This window comes from Pelophylax lessonae (assembly GCF_965119305.1).
Source record: "Pelophylax lessonae genome assembly, chromosome: 7".
Classification (NCBI taxonomy): domain Eukaryota; kingdom Metazoa; phylum Chordata; class Amphibia; order Anura; family Ranidae; genus Pelophylax; species Pelophylax lessonae.
In genome coordinates, this window is record NC_138774.1 from 93,423,595 (window position 1) to 93,446,033 (window position 22,439).

The 22,439-nt window shown below is 48.9% G+C and overlaps 1 protein-coding gene across 1 annotated transcript in view; it reads right to left on the reverse strand.

Annotated features, from left to right (window-relative positions):
* Positions 1–1,020: 1,020 nt before the first annotated feature.
* Positions 1,021–22,439, reverse strand: part of LOC309560653 (coiled-coil alpha-helical rod protein 1-like) — a 75,219-nt gene continuing 53,800 nt past the window's right edge. Inside the window, exons 15-18 of the mRNA XM_082264274.1 lie at positions 12,834–12,935; positions 2,740–2,891; positions 2,439–2,577; positions 1,021–1,332 (exon numbers count right to left, since the gene is read on the reverse strand). Coding sequence (XP_082120400.1) covers positions 1,235–1,332; positions 2,439–2,577; positions 2,740–2,891; positions 12,834–12,935 — 491 coding nt within the window. The 3' untranslated portion in view covers positions 1,021–1,234. The remainder of the gene's footprint in view (positions 1,333–2,438; positions 2,578–2,739; positions 2,892–12,833; positions 12,936–22,439) is intronic.

A 22,439-nucleotide genomic window follows, 5' to 3' on the forward strand; every position in this document is an offset into this window, starting at 1 on the left:
CTCAGCGCCACGAGGCCTATAGGGACCAGATATCAGGAGACCAGGCCCATGACAGATCCAGGCAGGACAGGGGTCCCTGGCAGGAGGCTCCACCGGGTACAACCCCCCCCCCCCCCTGCCAGTTGATCATCTGCCCTGCCCCAACCCAAAGGAAATACATCTCCAGCGTATGTGGAGGGGGGCAGGATGAGGAACTTGGCAAGGTGGGGGGGGGGGGGGTGCCTGCGGGAAGGAGGGGAACCCTGGGGTCAGATCGTCCCATAAGGAGGGGCAGTGGTAGAGGGGGACAGCTACTCACCATACCAAGAACCAGATGTGCACTGCTCCAGACAGATCCTCCTCTCCATTGAAATGGGGGGGCTGTCAGCCAGGAGGAATACTGGGACCCAGGCCGAGGCCAGGGCGTATGCGACCTCGGGAGACGTTTATTTGGCAGGGCCAGCCCCCGTCCAGTGGGGCTGTGTCGCAGCCGACCTAGCGTGGAGCGGAGGCCTGTGCAAGCTTGCTGGCCAGACTGGGGTGACCACTGGATCTAGATTATCCAGCCTGTCCCTCAGTCCGGCAGTTGATAGTAGATATGACTGGAAAAATCCAGGAGGAAAAAAATTTTCTCTTTCTAAAATTTTTTTTACCAGGACCAAAGATCCCCACAAGGAACTAGGTCTTTACTCCTGACTAGGCAGAAAAAAAATGAGTGACTATAGCAGGAAGAGGGAGTATACCCCCTGGGACTGCCCATGGGTGCAGCCAGAAGTTTTTTTCTGCCTAGTGTCCTACTCCTGTAGGGGGCAGCATAACCCAATGGTCAAGATTGACAGGAGCTGTGTCCGTCAATGAACGAAAGAAAAATACAAAATTTACACTTAAAATACTGGTGCTGAGAGCTATATGTAGGCTGCCTTTGTAAACTTTCTCCTGAAAATGCTAGTTGCCTGGCCCTGTCTAGCTCCAGTACTTAAGTCACTGACCTGGAACATGTTGTATGCAAAGATAGAACTCTGCGTAAGAGCCTGCAAATATCTAAGTCACTGGAGCTGTGTGACAGCCAGGCAACTAGCATGTTCAGCCACGTTAGCAATGCTAGCCTACATGTTGCTCCTGGTATAGATTTCATTTTATATAAAGCCAATATCACTGAAGTAGTAAGCTACTTTTTGATCACCCTGCATATGAAATTAACCATCTTGTGCAAAAATGACAATGTTATAACATTACATATGCTGCCCCCTGGTGGCTACATCAGTTCTTCATCCTCATCTTCATTATCAACATCTTCTTTAAGTAGAGCAGCTCCGAGGCTCTGCAGGTTGGCCAGCATATTGGAAAGAGATTCTAATAAATAAGAAAAAAAAAAAAAAACAACAAAAAAACAAAAAACAAAGTGATTGTAAAGGTTCATTTTCTTTTTTTTAAATAACCAACATGTTATACTTATCTGCTCTGTGCAAGGGTTTTCCACAGAGCAGCCCCGATCCTCCTTTTCTGGGGTGCCCCGGCAGCGCTTCTGGCTCCTCCTCTTCATCGGGTGTCCCCCACGGAGAGCTTCTTTCCATGGGGGCACCCGTGCCATTGACAAAGACCGCAGGACTCGGCCCCTGTGTCACTGGATTTGATTGACCGCAGCGGAAGCCGATGGCTCCCGCTGCTATCAATCTAGTCAATGAGGAGCTGAGACAGTGGCTGGTGCTCGTCACTGGAACGTTTGGGTTCAGGTAAGAATAACGGTGGGTCTGGGGGACAGCTGCAACCAAGAAGGTTTTTCACCTTAATGCATAGAATGCATTAAAGTGCAAAACCTTGAGACTTTACAACTCCTTTAAGGCATAGGCAATATGAATTTGTAAGCACAGATCATTAGACATGTCTTTTTTAATGAGCTTTCCCAGCTACCTTCTGTGAACTACACAACCCTTCCTCTCCATGTAATGTAGGTGATGTGCAGTGGAGTATTTGTAGTCCAAATCAGGAGAGCAGCCTAGGGTGACACCACTGTTCTTCCATAGATACAGTACGTCTACAAATTTTGTGTTCTGTCACCCTAGGACAGGAAGCGTATTATTGATCAGATCACTAGGTGCAAATAGGAAAGCTGCAAAATATTCAATTTTTTGTGTTAAAATTCACTCAGAGTTTGGTTAGTAATCTATTCTTATAGTTAAGGGTCTTTATTTAGGAAGTTTTAGGGAAGGTAAAGTTTTAGATGAGAGTTATGTGTTAGGAACATTACACCTCCAATGTTTTACAGGAGCCTTTATCGAGATGCAATAACTGTCCCTGGGTACATTTTTCCTTTTTACCGATCATTATGCTAAAGTTTAATTTTGTTTATAATCCAGAGTGCTACTTATTCTTGGCAATAACATTCTAAAGTTGTTGGAAGCCTTCATTAGGTAGCTAATCCCATGTGCCCAGCAGGGTATGAAAAGCAGAGAATTCACCTTTACTTCCTGTTGTTCCGATAGCCCCTGCAGCACCTGCTGGCCCCTGCCCTTTCTCAGTGTGGGTATCCAGACACTGGATTGCAACTGTCCGGTTTTTCTGGTACGTGGCAAATAACCCCTCCTGCCGAAGCGTAGCCTGGAAGAAAAGTTACACCACATTCACACTAAAATAAATAATGGGCTTGAGGACAAGATGGCTAGTAAGTATCAAGCCTGAAGAATAAGATGAATTCAGGCTTTATAGACATCATGGGGTTCAGATTAATAAACAATGGACTTCTGAAACTAGAAAACTTACAATCATGAGGTTTTTGTCCCTTTCTGCATCCCGTAGCTGCCGGGTCAACTGCTCTTCGCGCACTCGTGTGGCATCTTCTAGTGTACACATCGTTTCTTGACTCCGATTCCTCTCCCGCTGCATCTGGCGTTCTGTTTGACGGAGAGCCACAACTAGGAGATTGGAATAGGAGAATCAGTATACAAAACAATAGCATCAGAAGTATATAGGCAAAAAGCTTATTTAGCCAGGATAGGTAGTAGATTAGAACTTTACATCCTTTACAAAATTCAAGTAAGAACTATTAATATGCAATATGACCACATATTAGCATTTCAAAGAAACTGAATTTCTTTCTCATCCTCTGAGGGGCACAGGCTACTCTGCCACCTACAAAAGGATTGGACACTGCAAACAAAAAACTGTAAGCCAATAATAAAAATATATAGTGCACAAATGCTTTGCCTTGTTTTTCTATTTTTAACTATTTTTCCCCCCCTTTTAACCTCTTCCAGACCGCCCGCCGCATATATACTGCGGCAGGGCAGTCCGGATGCGCAAAATCACATACATGATTTTGTGCACGGGTTTTCAGGGGCTCGCTGCCACTGGAGTGCTGCTCCTGCTGTGATTGGACACAGCGGGAGCCAATCAGCGAGTCTATCGGCTGCGATGGCTGCCAGGACCGGACGATTGTTCCGTGGAATGACAAAACGGTGGTCTGCCTATATAAACAAGGCAGACCGCTGTTCTGTCACAGAGGCAGAGAGAAATCTTGTATTTCAGCTATGGATCTCTGTTTTCCTCTAGTACATCTAGTCCCAGTACAGTTAGAAAGCACTCCCTAGGAGCACGCTTAACCCCTAAATTACCCCTAGTGTTAACCCCTTCCCTGCCAGTGTCATTTATACTGTAACAGTGCATTGTTTTTTTTTTTAGCAGTGATCACTGTATTGGTGTCACTGGTCCCCAAAAAGTGTTACTTGGTGTCAAATTTGTCTGCCGCAATGTTGCAGTCCCGCTAAAAATTGCTGATCGCCGCAATTACTAGTAAAAACAAAGAAAAAAAAAATCCATAAATGTATCCCATAGTTTGTAGGCGTTCTAATTTTTGCGCAAACCAATCAATATACTGTACACTTATTAGGTTTTTTTTACCAAAAATATGTAGCAGAATACATATTGGCCTAAATTAAAGAAAAAATTACATTTTTTTTATTTATTTTTTATTTTGTTTTATAGAAACTATGTTAACTGATAATAAAACGAATGAAACTAATGTCCCACAATCCCTGGGTCTCTCAGTCTAGTGCTGGCGCAGGTGAGAGCTAATAATAGTAATTAGATCTGACACAGTCACAAATTGGCAGAGCAATTAATCATGAGATCGCTACATTGGAAGACATGTATTTTCATCACATTAGCACTCCCACATTTAATCAGAGACTGCCTTAGATAAAAAAAAAGCAATTCCATGGTCTCAAGAAAAAAAGAAAATTAATAACACGGAGACTTTTCTTGTCGAATTGACAGCCACAAGAAACAGTACCTTACAGGATAGTGTTAAAGGAATGCCCTGAATAGGCTCAAATGTAATACTATGTTTAAATCCCACAGCTGGAGTGGGGGCTGAACAGGGGGAACAACATGAGCAACCCCCTTGAATGAAAGTAAAAAAAAAAAAAAAAAAAAAAAAAAAAAGAATGGGTAGCCTAAGAATGTCGAAAGAGTACGGATTTACCTGATCCTTGATATTGCTAAAGGTTAAACGTTGATCCACCCCCAACTAAAGGAAGGGAAGAATACAACCCACCAAAGAGACATGTAAGGAGACCCCCAAAGCTACATACCACTAAAACTAAACCTTCTATGTACAATGGTAAATCATCTTGCAGGAGGTAGATTTCCTGAAAATACAAGTCATCTATAGTATAGACCAGTGTTTCTCAACCTTATTCCAATCGGGGCACCCTTGAAATGTATTTTCAGTCTTGAGGCACCCTTGTCCAAGGTTCAGTTCACGTTACTGTATGTCGCAGAACACGCACAAATTCGCGATTGTTCCTGACACAGACAAATGCTCTGCTCTTTAGGGGTGCCAATAATTCCAAATGGTTTCCCGCACATTGGAAAACAGGCAACTATGATTCCCATGGAAGAGTCCCCGGCCTTTAAGGATCTGGAAAACAGGGGGCTTTTGGTGCGGTGTAATTAACCACATAACGACCGCCCGCCGCAGTTTTACTGCGGCAGGCAGCCTCTCCTGGGCAAAGCGGCGTTATGTTACGTCGCTCGCTCAGGACACCCTCGTTAGCTGGGGAGCCAGCGCGTGTGACCGGCGGCTCCGATGGCCACTGGCCACTCACGATCTCCCGCAGCAGAGAGAGAAGGACAGACGGCTGATGTAAACACAGCCGTCTGTCATTCTCACTGAAGTGATCACAGAGGCTATGTGATCCTGCTATATAGGATCGCATGTCTCTGTGATTACTTCACAAGCCACGCCCCCTGACAGTTAGAATCACACCTCTAGGGACACATTTAACCCACTGATCACCAGTAATGTTAATCCCTTCCCTCCCAGTGTAATTTTTTCAGTAACAGTGCATATTTTTAGCACTGATTACTGTAGTAATGTCACTGGTACTCCCAAAAGTGTCAGTTAGGGGTCCGATCTGTCCACTGCAATGTCGCAGTCCGGCCCGCAAAAAATAAATAAATAAATAAATAAAAATGACATAAATCTTTCCCGTAGTTAGTAGACGCAATAACTTTTGCGCAAACCAATCAAAATACGCTTATTGCAATTTTTTTTACCAAAAATATGTAGCAGAAAACAAATTGGCCTAAAATGTTAAAAAAAAACAGAATTTTTGTAAAATCTTACCTGTAAAATTCCTTTCTCTGAGTCCGCCAACAGTCGCCGCCTCCTCTAAGTCATCACTGTTGGGTATTGACTTCCCATCCGCAGGAGTAGCTAGGCATATAGACTTAGTCCAAAGACAAAGACATTAGCATATACACACTCATGGGGGCTGTCCCATCTGGTCAATACCCCCCCTGCATCACCACTCCCAACTCAGTTTGGTAGCATAGCAGTAGGTAATAAGAACCCGAAAAGAGGGGCGGGGGCGGCGACTGTCGGAGGACTCAGAGAAAGGAATTTTACAGGTAAGATTTTACAAAAATTCAGTTTTCTCTTACGTCCTCCGACAGTCGCCGCCTCCTCTAAGTCATCACTGTTGGGATGTCCCAAAGCAGTATAGACATGAGGGGTGGGAGACGCAACCGTAGAAAAGGCAACGCAGTACCCACATCAGAGAAAGGAATCTTACATGCACCGTAAGAGAACCAAATGGGCAACAGAAAAAAACAATGCTCAAAAGGAGCAACAGCCCAGGAAAGCAAATACCAATAGCCAGGGACCCAGAAAAAAATTTAAGGGTCCTTCATGGCACTGCCGCACTGAGAACTTTGCGGCCAAAAGGAAGCATCAGCTGATGCCAGAACATCTACTTTGTAGAATTTGGAAAAGGTGTGCACCGACGACCAAGTCGCAGCCTTGCACACCTGGGCCACCGAGGCCCGATGCCAATAGGCCCAGGACGCACTCAAAGATCTGGTAGAGTGCGCCTTAACAGGGAAGGGTGGAACCCGTTCCTTCAAAGCATAGGCCTGCTCAATGGTCTGTCTGATCCATTTGGCAATAGTTGCTGCAGACGCAGCCATGCCCTTCCGAGGTCTCTCAGGAAGGACAAAGAGGGAATCCGTCTTCCGAAAGGATTCCGTAGATGACAGGTAAACCCTGATCGCCCTGACGACATCCAAGGAATGCAAGGCAATCTCCTTCGGATGCTTAGGCTTCATACAAAACGAAGGCAGGACAATGTCCTCATTAAGGTGGAACTCAGTGATCACCTTGGGAAGAAAGGACGGGGGTGGTCGCAAAACCACCTTATCCTTGTGAATTATCAAGTAAGGGGAGCGGCAAGACAAAGCCGCCAGCTCCGACACTCTGTGAGCCAAAGTGATTGCCACTAAAAAAGCAACCTTTTTCGACAGCAGAGGCAACGATATCTCCCTGATGTTTTCAAAAGGAGCACGCTGTAACACGGACAGAACTAAGTTCAAGTCCCATGGAGGTAAAGGCTCCTTCCTGGGAGGAGCCAAATGTCGCACACCTTGAATGAAGGTGCAAAACAAGGAATGAGACGCCACAGGGCGTTGGAAAAGGACCGCCAGTGCAGACACCTGGCCCTTTATCGTGGCCAGCGCCAGGCGCTGGTCCACTCCAGACTGGAGGAAAGCCAACACTCTCGACACCGAGTAAGAACGAGGGGAGAACCCCCTGGACTCACACCAGGCGAAATAAGCTTTCCAGGTACGGTAATAGATTTTACCAGAGGAGGTTTTCCTAGCCTTGATTAGAGTAGGGATAACCTCAGGGGAGAGACCCTTGTCCCTCAGGACCTGGGTCTCAACAGCCAGGCCATTAAAGCCAGCGACTGTAAAGCAGGATGGAAGATCGGACCTTGAGACAGGAGATCTTCCCGCAGAGGCAGACGCCACGGAGGCGCCACTGCCAGGTGAACAACGTCGGCGTACCAGGACCGGCGTGGCCAGTCCGGAGCCACCAGAATCACCAGGTGCGGTTCCGAGACCAATCTGCGGAGGAACCGGGAGAGTAACTGAATCGGAGGAAAGGCATACATCAGACGATACTGATGCCAAGGGGCTACCAACGCATCCGAGGCGTCCGCCAACGGATCGCGCGTTCTTGCCACGAACCTTTCCACCTTTTGATTTAGCCAGGATGCGAACAGATCCACGTACGGGGATCCCAACCTCGCACACAGCATCTGAAAGACCTCCGGGTGCAGGGACCATTCCCCCTGGTCCAGGGTCTGGCGGCTCAGATGGTCGGCCTGCCAATTTTCCACACCCGGAATGTGAACTGCTGAGATCGCCGGGACATGAGTCTCGGCCCAAGACAGGATGTCGGTCACCTCCCGGGCCGCCCGAGCACTCCTGGTGCCCCCTTGGTGGTTGATGTAAGCCACCGCGGTCGCATTGTCCGTCTGTACTCGGACTCCAGAATAGGACGCACTTTGCCCTCCTTTCTGGGCACAGTGAACAGATTTGAATAAAACCCCCGAAACCTGTCCCGATGAGGCACCGGGACAATCACCCCCTGAGACAGAAGGTCCTGCACCGCTTGGAGCAGGTCCTGTAGACGCCCTGGGGACAAGTGGAGATTTGAGGGAAAAAAATCTGTCCGCCAGCCTGGAAAGGAATTCGATCTTGTACCCCGATCAAATGATTTCCTGAACCCACCTGTCCGATATCCGGAGCAGCCAAGGTTGGAGGAAACCACGCAAATGTCCCCCCACCCCAGAAATGGGTGAGGGCGCCCCTTCAGGCAGAGGAGGACTGACCCACTGAGCCGGCATTGCCCGACTTCTGCTTACCCGCCCAGGGCTTCTTCTGGTTGCCCTGGGCCTTGAAGGGCTTGCCCTTGGATTGGTTCCGAAATACACGAAAAGACCCCTGATGGGATCTAGGCGCAGAACCCCGCTTGCCTCGAAAAGACTTGTTCTTCGGGTTCTGGGGCAGCATAGTGCTCTTGCCCCCCGTGACGCCTTTCACCAGGGTGTCCAACGCCTCGCCAAAAAGGCGAGAGCCAGCATAGGGAAAATCAGCAACTGTTTTTCGTGAGGACTGGTCGGCCGACCAGCTCTTCAGCCATATCAGTCGCCGGTTTAGCACCGCAACACTAGAGAGGCGAGCCACCAAGGGGGCCTCATTCAAGGCTGCATCACACAAGTACATGACTCCTTGGTGGATCTGATCCACCATTTCCAGCTGGGCAGGCGGAACACCATTAGACACGAGATTGCTCCTAAGCATCTTAGTCCAATCAGCCACCGCCTGAGCCACCAGAACGGACGCGAAAACGGATTTGAGCAACGAACCCCCCACCGTATAGGAATTGCGGGCCAGAGACTCCAACCGTCGGTCCGTGGGATCCCGGAAAACCGGGGTATCCTCAGTAGGAACCAAGGTAGCCTTGTTCAACACGGCCACAGTGTGATCTACCTTTGGAGGCACACACCATCGTGATTCCGTAGCCGGCGCAAAAGGATAAAGCAATTTGAACCGACTAGGTACCAGGAATGGACGTTTTAACGTTGGCCACATCTCATTAACAGTGTAATAAAACTCAGCCGGGCAGGGGAAAACCTGCGCAGACTTGCAGGTCCTGTGCGTCCCAAATGAGGACACAACACCCGGAGGACAGGGCTCATCCTCTAGATGTAAGGTATCCTTAACAGAAATAATCAACTCATCCATGGTCGCCCGTTCTTCAGGCGACCCCGGGGAGGAGGTATCAACCCCCTCCACCTCAGCCTCCCCCTCAGACCCCGGGGGGTCCAAGGATGAGCGGGACCCTGAAAAGGGCACGCTCGCAGCAGCAGCCATATCCCCATCTGAATCAGAAGAGAGAGACAATCTGGGCCTCTTTTTTGCAGCACGTTCAGCCATCAGCATTTCCATATTAGCCACCAAAGTCGCCACCACAGCAGCCAAATTGGGTCGCAGCGGGGCCACAGGAGAACTGGGGCCCCCCACTAAAGCTGGAGGAAACTTGCTTTCCTGAGAGTCCATTGCCCAAGTTATCAGAAACAAAACCACAGTGCAATACAAATGTACTGGTCCTTTAAAAGCGCTGCGGTGTGCGCAGCCCACCGCTACCGCTATAGTGACAAAAAGACCCCAAAAGGAGAAGAGAAAACTGAGCCAGAAGCGATAACACAGAGGAAGATTAAGAGCAATAACCTGCAGAGCGTTGCTACCGATGTCCTGCTGCTGATGGAAAGGAAGTGCTGCTGAAGTAGGCTGAACTTAAAGACTTTCAGTCTCAGGGAAAATGGCTGCCCCATAGGATTGCATTGGAGGCTACAAGAGAATGGCCGCCGAACATGCGATCGGACCGATCGTTCTACACCCACCAAAATGGCAGCGGATGGCGCCAAAACAGCATGCAGTATCGCCCACAGAGAGGCTGACCATGCCTGTCCAAATCAAAGACAGGACCGCCCAACAATGTACCGAAGTGACACAGGGAAGGGGACCCCCACACATACAGAAAACTGCACAAGCGATCCCCGCAGGGACCGCATAAGGGAGTCACACCGGCACAGACATGGGGGACACACCGCAACACAGACTGCCACCCCAGACAGAGGCCCCACACAGAAGTACTTACCTGTACCAGATGGCGTGGGAAGCCTCTATGCACGGAAAACCGCTGTCCTCACCTGACAGGGAGTGCCGTGAGCCAGGGACATGACACTGCAGCACCGCAGATTTGTCCTGTGAGGTAGCCACCTCACGGCTGCATCCCTGCAGCGAACAGGGATGGGTCGTTCGTAATGCCAGGGCGAGCCATAGCTGAACGCTCGATGGCGGGCTGGGGGTCCATCTGACCCTTTTGCTCTGGAGAACCAGGGCGGTCAGTCCGAATCCCAGCACCGCATGATCCATCTTCATCCGAAGAGAAGACTAACACTAGAAGCTGACAAAATAAACAGCTAGTAAAGTAAGAGAAAAAACTGACATTTTCAAAGAAAATCAAATAAAAGGTTAGTTAGGCTGAGACTGAAGCCCCAGCACAAGGTAAGCCTGAATACTCCTGACGCTAGGCAGATTAAAACTGAGTTGGGAGTGGTGATGCAGGGGGGGTATTAACCAGATGGGGCAGCCCCCATGGGTGTGTATATGCTAATGTCTTTGGACTAAGTATATATGCCTAGCTACTCCTGCGGATGGGAAGTCAATACCCAACAGTGATGACTTAGAGGAGGCGGCGACTGTCGGAGGACGTAAGAGAAATTAGATTTTTGCATTTTTTTTTTTTGAGAATTGAATTTAAAAAAAATGTGAAAAATATTTTTTCAAAATTGTCGCTCTTTTTTTTGTCTATAGCACAAAAAAATAAAAAATCACACAGGTGATCAAATATCACCAGAAGAAAGCTCTGTTTGTGGGAAAAAGGACGTCAATTTCGTTTAGAGACAAAGTCGCACGACCGCGCAATAGTCCGTTAAAGTCACGCAATGCCGAATCGCAAAATAGGGCCTGGTCATTGAGCAACCAAATCCTCCGGGGCTAAAGTGGTTAAAAAAAAAAAAAGGGGTCAGGGACTTCTTTCCCTGCATTTCTGCGGGTAGGGAAGCCCATTGAAATGAATGGGCTAGCCCTACACAGATCTAGCACACAGCCATGCAGATATGAACCAAGGGCTTGTTCACATGTCAGGTTGGAGGGGGTGGTAAAACCACATGGCTGAGCTGTTTTTACCACCCCAACTTATCCCCCTTTAGCTGCAGGGGCAGCAGCTGGCGGTGTACACATGCTGTTTCTGCAGTTATACCCAGCGTGAATGGTGCTGCACTGCAACTCCCCCGCAACTGTGTGCACTGCATGGTTGCCATGTAATGATGCTGCATTTACAAGCTTAAAACGGGGTGAGGAGGCAACATATTGCCTCTTTACCGCCTGCCAAATGCCTCTGAGAAGCAATGTGAGCAGTCTTTGCTGCTATTACAAACAAGCCCTAAAAAAGCATTTCTGATGGTACAGGAATAGGGGGGTTCAGGATTAAAAGTAAGATATATGCACACATACATATAAACGCACATGCATACAGTCACATATATATGCACACATACAGACAGACATGTGTACACACACACACACACACACACAAATATAGAAACATGTGCACACACATGTACAAGAACACACACACACACACACACCCCTTTTAAAATGTTCTCCTCCTCCCTTTACTTTCCCTTTTGAAGCTGACGGAGCATCCCTTGCAGTGCCGATGTACAATTCGGCCAGGGATCGGCGATTGGGCTCATCTGACAGCCCTTCTCTCCCACGATTCCAGGGCACACCTTAGGACCTCTGGGGGCACACTGGTTGAGAAAGGCTGGTATAGACAAATTGATTGATTGAGGAGATAGGTTTTCCAGATTATGTTGCTGTGAGGTATTCTGGATTTTTCCTTTGAATACCCAGCTACCTGACTACCTTAAAATTTTGAATGGGATATTCCCACTAATATAAGTAAGCACGTTTCTTTCCCCATAGACACAATTGACAGAAACTTTAGACATGGTTCTGTATATAGACTGATCTCCAATTGCAAGTAAATACGCTAAACATTAACTAGTTTGTGTTGAAACATCGCAACAGTCTCTTACCTTTAAAGTGGAAGTAAAGTCAAAACCTGACTAACTCTAAAGCTACTCACATTCTAAGCCAAATCTATCAAGCCCTGTAAAGAAAAGATTTCTATACTTACCTGTTTTGCAGTTGTTCTGGTCTAGTCCCAGGCTGAGCTGTCAGCAGTGGCTTCAGTGCGTGTAGGAGACACAGCCGGCAACAGAAGGCCCATAAGTTTATGGGCGACGTCACTTCCCGGGCATTTCACAGCCTTTGTCAGCTTTTTCCTGCACACAGAAGGCGCCACTAGGAACTGGACCGGAGCAGCTTCAGTATTGAAGTATAGTGGTCTTTTCTTTATTTAGTTAGATAGATTGGGTTTAGAATGGGGGTAGGAGTGGTTTAGAGTTAGTTAGGTATTGCCTTTACTTCCACTTTAAGTGAAGCTGTGCTTGGCACATATAGGGCAAACTAAAAGATTCACTTTGACTAATAGACCCGCAATCTTGCTTATACTTTAATTTCCTTTGCTCCCCAATTGCTCCATTTAACTGTCAAATATAAAGAGTTGACGTTCTGTGCAAGCTCCAAGTTGTGAGAACTTTCCATCCACCAGTATAGGACAGCAATGAGTGCCTGGAACTGTCACAGGTGAGTATGAGTCATGCTTTTCCATTTAAGGAAGTGCCAGGTATATTTTCATATTTCTGGTGGCCAAAAATAGGGTGAGGATGTGTAGCTGCTAAGAATATAATTAAAGTTTATACGTCACTTTGCATGGGCATGCAAGTGTACATTAAGAAATCAGAGTTCTTCTAAATAAGCACAAACCAAACAAATACTTTTATGTGGTTTTGTATATAAAAAACACAAGGTACCTGCTTTGGTGTGCTCTCTCCTTGTCTCATGCAGATGTTTCTCCATCTCAGCCAGTTGCAGGGTTGTCTTCTCCTCTACTTCCCTCACCTTGTGCTGCAGCTCTAGTTAAAAAAAAAAGTGAAATCTAATTCATTGCTAAAAACTTAAGCTCACATTGCTCTGATACAATGTACCGAATGTCTATTTTTTCCTGTACAGGCCCTGTAAAGAGCTGACAGTGGGCAGGTAACAGAATAGAGGCATTTCTGCTATTCCTATACAGACCATACACAGAGCTGACGCAGTATAGATTTTAATGAAGCTGCTCTGCTACTCCTATATAGGCCATACACAGAGCGGACACAAAGCAGAAAATGTATCAGTGCCCTGTCTGCTGTCTTTTTACAGGCCATACACAGAGCGGTTTACAAAAAGCAGAGATTGTAGCGAAGGACTCGCTTTTCCTATACTAGCCATACACAAAGTGGAGACTGAGTACAGAATATATGCACTTGCTGAATGCCCTACAGCAGTTTTACTGCTACTGGGTGGCCCCGTCACGTGTATATATACACACACGTCATCCTTCACTTGGGGGTATCAGCCGCGAGTGCGCTTCGCCAGCGGCTTGCTCCTGCTGTTATTCTACACACATCTTCCCGATGTCTGCTGGCACCCGCTGATCGTTCGGGACACAGGCAGAACGCAGATCTGCCTATGTAAACAAGGCAGATCGCCATTCTGTCAATAGGGAAGGCATTGATCCTGTGTTCCTGCAAATAAGGAACATGGATCAATGCCTTCCCCTAGTAAAAGCACCCCCTACACTGTAAGAAAACACCAGCTAGGAATACATTTAACCCTTTGATCGCTCCAGATGTTTGACCCCCTTCCCAGCCAATATTATTAGTACAGTGTCAGTTGAACAATTTTTGTTAGCACTGATCACTGTATTAGTGTCACTGGTCCCCAAAAGGTGTCAGTGTCCCAACTGTCCTTCTACAAGTCGCTGATCATTGCCATTACTAGTAAAAAATAAATAAAAAAAATGTAATTAAGGTGTACAGCGGAGAGGGCTGTAACGAACTGTTCTGGCCACCTTAGAATGCTGACTATCTTCAGAGCCGCCAGGACACTTCTTGTGCCCCCCCTTCTTGTGCCCCCTTGGTGATTGACATAAGCTGTGGTATTGCCTGATTGAATGTGCACTTGACAACCCTGAAGATGATCTGTCCAATGGTCTGGACAGTCTGATCTCTCGGAGTTCCAAGACATTGATCGGTAGTCTGGACTCTTCAGATCCCCTGAGCAGAAGCGCCGGAGAACAAAGTCAACATATCAGGGACTCCTTCGTTCCCCAACTCAGCCGGATCAGATTGTCCAGAGACTGCGGAGTTTTGTCCCATTTGGTCAGAATATCCCTTTGCAGGGACCTCTTATGGAACTGTGAAAAAGGAACAGTCTCGAAAGGAAGACACCATCAGGCCCAGCACCCACATGCAAGTCCGGAGGGATGACCATCTGTTGGACAGCTGGAGACGAATTGCAGCTTGCAATTTCTGGAATTTGTCCAGAGGAAGGTGCACTCTGGGTAAGGCCGAGTCCAGAGTCAGGCCCAGATAGTCCAGCTTTGTCGACAGAACCAGGGCAGACTTCTGAGAATTCAGAATTCAGCCAAACTCCTGCAGAGTTCATATTGTGATCTCCAGTTTTTTCCACCAGAGCAGAAGGAGACTCCACTCGCAGAAGGAGATCGTCCAAGTAGCCCAGTACCGCGATCCCCCATTGGCATAGCAAAGCTATCACTGGGGCCAACACTTTAGTGAAGACCTGAGGAGCAGAGGTGAGACTAAAGGGTAACGCCACAAACGGATAATGCTCCTCTCCAACGGCAAAGCGGAGGAAGCACTGGTGACTGGCACATATTGGAATGTGAAAGTAAGGATCCTTGATGTCGACCTGAAAACAATCACCCCTTGATGAAACAGGTCTTGTACCGCCCCAAACAGACCCTGTAAGCGGTCTGGGGACAGGCGCAAGTTGGGAGGAAAGAACCTTGCCAGGGGACAGAGCAAAACTCGATCTTGTAGCCAGACCGAATTACTTTGTGGACCTACTTGTCTTGCACCATGCTGAAAGAGCCTTGTTCGCAGGTCTGGAGTAACCCGCTCCCAGCTTGCCAGACCAGGTTCGTTTGGATCCTCCAGACGAAGCCCCGAAAGGCTTTGAGCCCTTGTCGGTTGACCCTGAGGGATGTAAAAACTTCTTATGAGCCAAAAAGGAAGGCCCACGTCTACAACGAGGTTCCTTTCCCTTAGTAGCCTGTGGAAGAAAGGTACCCTTCCCCCCTGTGAAACCTTTTATGTCATCCAGGGTAGCTCCAAATAGGCGATCTCCTTGAAAGGGAAGATCAGTCAAGGCCTTTTTAGAAGTCTGGTCCACAGACCAGCATTTGAGCCAAAAGACACACCAAAGGACCACTGCCAAAACAGAGAGCCAAGCCACTGGGGGAGCCACATTCAAAGAGGCATCACAGAAACCACAGCCCCTGGACCAGCTGATCTTGCCAGCTCAGCAAAAGCAGGGGGGACCCGTTCTCCCTCCAGGTTTACGATGTAAAAGCTTAGCCCACTCGGACAGAGTTTGCGACACCAGGGCAATGGTGATTACCAGCCTCAATGCCGAACCAGCCAGAGTACATATTGTGGGCCACAGCCTCCACCTTCCTGTCAGCCGCATCCTTATAGGCCAGGGACTCTACAACCGGAATCATGCTTGCCTTGTTCAAACTGGAAACCGGAGGGTCCAACACCTGTGGAACAGTTCACTTCTTAAGAGGGGACTCTTCATGGGGCAACACCTAGTAAAGCGCTTAGAGACCCCACGGGGATGCTTTGGTCATCCCCACTCTTTAGTGACAATTCTGTCAAAATAGGTTGGGAAAGGAAACCCCTTTGCCGCTCTGGATGGCTTGTGAGTACCAAAAGGGAACCTGCGCCTCCATCGCAGCTGCATCCTCTATCATCAAGGTCTCACGCACAGATACAATCAGTGCTTCCACCAGTGCCTTTTCGTGCGCGGTTGCAGATGTGAAGGAATCTCTCTCGCTATCAGAGGATTCCAGGTGCGTTGTTGCAGACCAACAGGGTGACCCACGTCCCAGTCAGATTCAGATTCAGGATCTAATGAGATAAATGAGGCAGGGGGTGCTTTTTGCTAGCCCGTCGCCGGAAGACCATCTCCACCTGAGACACAAAGGACTCCAGGACTGCCGTCATTGCATCGATGGATAGTTGGGACCTGGAGGGCCCCGCAGCCTCAGAGAGGGGATCAGGTGGGGAGATGTGCTCCAAAGACTCCATGAGTCATCAGGGGGACCCCACAAAAAGTGTAAAACACTGCAAGTGACAACCCCTACTGTGCTGGCAGCACCACCCTGCACAAGCACTAACTGATAGTCAGCAGGAAGGGAGAGAACCCCACCAGACTCACCACCCAGCAGAAACAGGCACCTGCAGCCACCAGGATAATCTGCACTCCACGTGCAGTGATCAGGAAGTGAAATAATCCAGGAGTCAGCACCAGGGGATGAGGAGTGGCTCCCACCGCCGAAATCGCCGCCCCCCAGGGCTCCACTGTCATGGCCGCCACTATTTTCAGTGGCAAACAACCGCAAAATGGCCGATGGACTAAAAAAATATGGCTGCTGTGTATGGAAACACACAGGCTACGACAAACTGACAGCCCCGCGCGGCACCATGAGGCTTACAGGGACCTAGGCCTAAGGATAGATTCAGGTTGGACAGGGGGCCCTGGCAGGACCCCCCCACTAGGTTAACCCCCCCCCTCGCACAGTCGATCATCCAGTCGCCGGTGCCCCCCCCCCCACCCCAGGAGGTGGATCTGACCACTCAAACAGCCCCAACATATGTGGAGGGGGGGTGCCTGGTGGGGAGAAGGGGAACCCGGAGGGTCTGACCGTCCCAAGGAGGGGCCCAGACTTTTTGTCTGCCTAGTGTCCTACTCCTGTAGGGGGCAGTATAACCCAACGGTTATAAAGATCTGAAGCTGTGTCCGTCAATGAACGAAAGAGTAATCCTATCTTCACTTCTGTTCATTGACAGACAGCTCTATATTCTGCACCATAGGGGCATCCCAAAGCAGTGCCGAACATGAGGGATGGGAATAACAAACCCAAGGCTAAACACAAGCCAATCTAGGCAATAGTAGCTCAACTAGAACAGGAGCCCAACCTGAAAAAACACCCTTAAGAAGGAAAAACAGACCCTCTAAATCATTGCCCGCAAAAACTTTGCGGCTAAAGGAGGCAACGGCAGATGCCAACACATCCATGTTCTAAAACTTTGAAGAAGTACGCACCAACGACCAAGTGGCCACCATGCACACCTGCGCCACTGACGCCTGATGACAGAAGGCCCAAGAAGCACTAAGTGCCCGAGTAGAATGTGCCATCACAGGGAAATAGGGGAAACCTGACCCGTAAGTGAAAAAGCCCGGGCCACTGTCTGTCTGATCCATCTGGAAAAGGTAGCAGAGGAAGCAGGAATCCCCTTCTGCGGCCCATACGTAATCACAAAGAGTAAGTCTGACCCCCGAAGGGACTCCAGAGTATAAAAAGGCAAAATACCCTGGCATGAGCCGCCCTAGGACGCAAGGTTGGGAACACAATGTCCTCATTCAAATGGAAATCAGACAACCCTTTGGAGGAATGAAGACCGTGGTCGCAGGACCACCTTATCCCAGTGAACCACAAGATTGAGAGAACGACAAGACAAAAGCTACCAACTCCGACATCCTGCGAGCAGAGGTGATAGCCACCAAAAAAAAAAAAAGCACCTTTTGTGACAGCGTAAGGAAAGGGATCTTCCATATGTTTTCAAAGGGAGGTTTTGAAGAACCAACAGAACCAGGTATAAATCCCATGGTGGCAGAGGAGAACTTACAGGCGGAGTAAAAAGATAAACCCCCCTGAAGGCATGTATGCCCCAATGAATGTGAAGCCAACGGTCTTAAAAAAAGACTGGTGAGGCAGACACTTGGCCATTCAAGTTGCTTAAGGCCAGTTCCTGATTCAACCACGTTGATGAAAGGCCAGAATCTGAGCCACTGAAAAGGAACGAGGCTGGACTCCATGTACCGTACACCAGGAAATGTACCCCTTCCACGTTAGATGATAAAGCTTTCGAGGTGTAGATTTCCTTGCCTTCAACATGGTTGGAATCACCAAGCCAGACAAGCCCCTGTCTTTAAGCACCTGGCTCTCAACAGCCAGGCCGTCAAAGCCAGCGACTGTAAAATAGGATGGTAGATCGAACCTTGAGACAACAGATTGTCCCTGAGAGGAAGCCTCCAGGGGTTTTTGGAAACCAGTCGCACCAGGTCAGTGTACCAAGACCGGCAAAGTCAGTTCAGAGCCACCAGAATGACCGGAACCCCTTCATCCTCGATCCTGTGTAGAAGTCGCGGAAGAAGGTGGAGTGAAGGAAGGCGTAAATCAGATGGTTCTGGCTCCATGGAGCCACCAGAGCATCCGTGGCATCTGCCAGAGGATCTTGCAACCTGGACACTAATCTCTGCACCTTTCTGTGGAGCCGAGACATATCTGATGAAACACATCCAGATGAAGGGACCATTCCCCCTAACGCCTGAGGTAATCTGACTGCCAATTTTCCACGCTGGAAAAGTGCACGGCAGAGAGGGCAAGAACGATCTGCCTACTGGAAAATGCAAGACACCTCCAGGGTTGCTAACAAACTCCTTGTGCAGCCCTGGTGATTCACAAAGCCATGACCGTGGCATTGTCCGAATGAATCCGCGCACTGGGAGCCCCTGGAGCCTCCCCGCCCAATGATCCAGGCAAAACCTGATCGCTTGAAGTTCCAAGACATCGACGGGCAATCTGCACTCTTCCAGAGTCCAACAACCCTAGGTCAAGTTCAGCCCCAGGATCCCTCTCCACCTGGACAGGCTGGCATCGGTCGTGACCATTGTCCAGTACAGGGGGAGAAAGGACTTGCCCTGTAGCAAGGTTGGGGAGCGCAGCCACCAGACCAGAGAACTCTTTATAACCGGACTCAGACAAATCACATTGTCCAGCGACTCGGGACAGTTGTCCCATTTGACCAGAAAATCCTTTTGAAGGAGTCTCGTGTAGAACTGTACAGACAGAACCCCCTCAAAAGGTGGACACCATCAGGCCCCAACATTCGCATACAAGCCTGAAGGGACGCCACTTGTGGGCTAACAACAGTTGAACTTTCCCAGAGGAGGGAACACTCTGGCTTGAGCGGAGTCCAGAGTCAGCCTGAAATAATCCAATCTCCTGGTCGGAACCAGGGCAGACTTCTAAAAATCAGAGGCCACCTGATCTCCCTCAAAGTCCGGAAAGTAATTTCCACATCGGCCATCAGAGCCGACAGAGACTCTGCTCGCAAGATCTAGACATGGATGGGGGCAAACCGTCACGCCGAATGGGTCTTGTCAGCAGGTCTGGAGAAGTTTGCTCTCTGATTGCCAGACCAAGGCCACTCATGAAGAGGCCTTAAAGAACTTGGAACCTTTTTCTGAAGTCCCTGAGGGACAAAAAAAACTTCTTGTGGGCTGAAATCATCCAGGGTAGCCCCGAACAGGCGGTCGCCCAAAAAACGCAATTCAGTCAGATCCTTCTTGGAGGTGTGATCAGTAGACCAATGCTTCAGCCATAAAATACACCTAAGCACTACTGCCGAGATTGATAGCTTAGAGACTCACAGAAACCACATCCAAAGATGCATCGCAGACAAACTGTAGACCCTGGACCAACCGGTCTGCCAGTTCCCAATAGGCGGGGGGGGGGGGACCAACTCCCCCCCATGGTCAGACGCAAAAGCGTCGCCCACCCTGTCTGTGTCTGAGACATCCGAACGGAGGCCAAAACATGCCCCAATGCATCAGCCATAGTAAACACCTAACGGGCTTTAGAGATTCTGCCCATCTATCAGCCGGAGTCCTAAAAGCGTGGGATTCTACCACCGGAAACATGGTTGCCTTAGTTAACCCTAGAAAATAGGGGTACCCACTGCCTGTGGGAGCGTCCACTGCTTCAGAATCGACTCTTCAAGGGATACCAGACAGCAAAGCATCTTGGGACCATCAAGGATCGTATTAGATGCACCCAGCACTTATAGACACAATTGTCAAAATAAGCTGGATAAGAGAAAACCATAACCGCACGGGACGGTTTATGGGTGACAAAACGGAATAGATATTTCCGCAGTAGCCTCGGCTGCATCCTCCAACGTAAAGGACTCCTGCACTGATGCAATCAGTGCATCTACCAACACCTCTTTTGTGTGGCGCAGCAGCCATGGAGGAATCATCCTCACTGTCTGATGGTTCAGGGAAACATGGACTCAGACCCCTCAAGGTGGTCCCATCCACAGCGACCGAACCAGAAGCAGGATCTGATGACACAGGGAAAGGCGGGGGGCGCAATTGCTGGGCCAACCGATATCCTTACCCTGCACAGGGGGTCCGCGACTCAAGCCCCCCACAGCGGGCGCCGACTAAGGCCCGCAAAAAAGGGGACAGCGAGAGAAACCCGCAAGGGGGTCCCCCCAAGGAGGCCGCAAAGGGACCCCCCTAAGGGGGCCACCGCTGCGGATGCGAGAAAACCTGCAAACACACTACCCCCAAAGAGCCACTGGGGAAGGCGGATGCCTCACACCACCCTGGCAGCTAAACCTGCCTGGGACCCTGTTCTCCCCCTCATAACCCACCCTACCAGAAGGGGAGCGGCCTGGTAGGCCGCAAAGTTGCAGCCTAAATTTTGTACCACGTGAGCACGATCCACAAGAGACCCGTGACCAGCCAGGGGAAACGGATGTCCTGGGGTACAATGGAAGCATTAGCTGCCACAACTGGGGCTGCCCCAGAGAAGGTCCATCCAGTAGGCTGCAAAGCTGCTGCCTAAATTTTTGGCCTGCCCGACCGCGTGGCACTCGGACCCAAGGATACCGAGTCACCCGCCCCCCAGGCCCACCAACTGTCCCAAGGGGACCCAAAAAAGGCCACCCACCCCATAGAAGGTACACTGAGGGCGACGGGGACAGCAGGCCCGCAGGCACCAAGGCCAGGGGCACAAGCCACCCCCACCATGAGCACAGGCAGACAAACCAGCTATATGCCACCCAAGGAAAAGGGGGGGGGGGGGGGGAAGAGAACCTCGGAGGGACCAACCACCCCAGGGAGCACCCGCGCCCCACACCAAAACCAGGAAAAGGAGAGGAATGGGCCCTTTACTTACCGATCCAGAGAAGCGTGCGGGTAACTCTACAAAGACAGAAACCTCCTCGCCACCAAAGTGGGGGGAGCTGTCGGCCAGAAGGAACTCTGCGACTCAGGCCGAGACCTGGTCATATGCGACCATGCGAGACGATTAACATGCGGGCCAGCCCCGTCCAGTGGGGCTATGTCGCGACCGAGCAGTTAGCTATGGACTGCATGCCCTTGCTGGCCGGGCTAATGGGACCACTGGAACTGTAATAGTCCAGCCTGTCGCTCAGTCCAGAAGTTGCTAGAAGATCCCCACAGGAAAAAAACGGGATTCAAAAACACAGCAAAAAAAATAAAACAAAAAAAAAAAAAAAAAAGCCTGGACCTAGGGCCCGGCAGGGAGACTACAGTAGGTCCTATTCCTGAACTAGGCAAATGAAAACTGAGTATCTCTAAGCAGAGACATAGCTAAGCTTTTGTGTAGTCTGCCTAGTCCTACTTATGTAGAGGGCAGCATAACCCTATAATGAAGAATATGGAGCTGTATCGGTCAATGAACGGAAGAGAAATATTTTTTTCTTCAAAATTGTCAGTCTTTTTTTGTTTATAGCGCAAAATATAAAAACCGCAGCGGTGATCAAATACCACCAATAGAAAGCTCTATTTGTGGGAAAAAAAGGACATCAATTTTGTTTGGGTACAGCGTTGCACAACCGCGCAATTGCCAGTTAAAATAATGCAGTGCTGAATCACAAAAATGGTCTGGTCATTATGGGGATAAATCTTCCGGAGGGCAAGTGGATATCAAAGGCCTCTCTGTTGTTCATACACAGAGCTGATACTTGATTATCTCTCCCAATTGTTCATTATAGACCATCACAGCTGTGAGCTGAACCCCCTTCTGATCTCTGGATTGTCTCCCCCTACATTACAGCTGTAACAACTGAGATGTTGCAAATCAATTTGATGAACATGCAGAACGCGTAACCAACAGCTGTGACAATTATACCATGATGCCAAGAGAGTCCCCTCTGTCAGCCATGGCATTTTAACTGAATACTGTTTGCAGATGAAATTAAAAGCAATAGAAAAATAGCTTGTACGGCACTGTATAAGGTATTAATACATAATAATGTATGTAGTGGATAAAATCATTTATATGTGCAGGACACTTATCAGCCCAATTCCTAAAAGCAAACTTGTCAGCCATTTTACGCTTTTAAAAGTAAAGTCCTGGCTAACAGCAGTCTCCACAAGACCTGTATTAGCCTGAAAAATTCTTCTATGCACCCCTATGATCTTATTTCTTGATACTAAGAATTCAATATCCATGCAGCATTAAGCCCCACTCC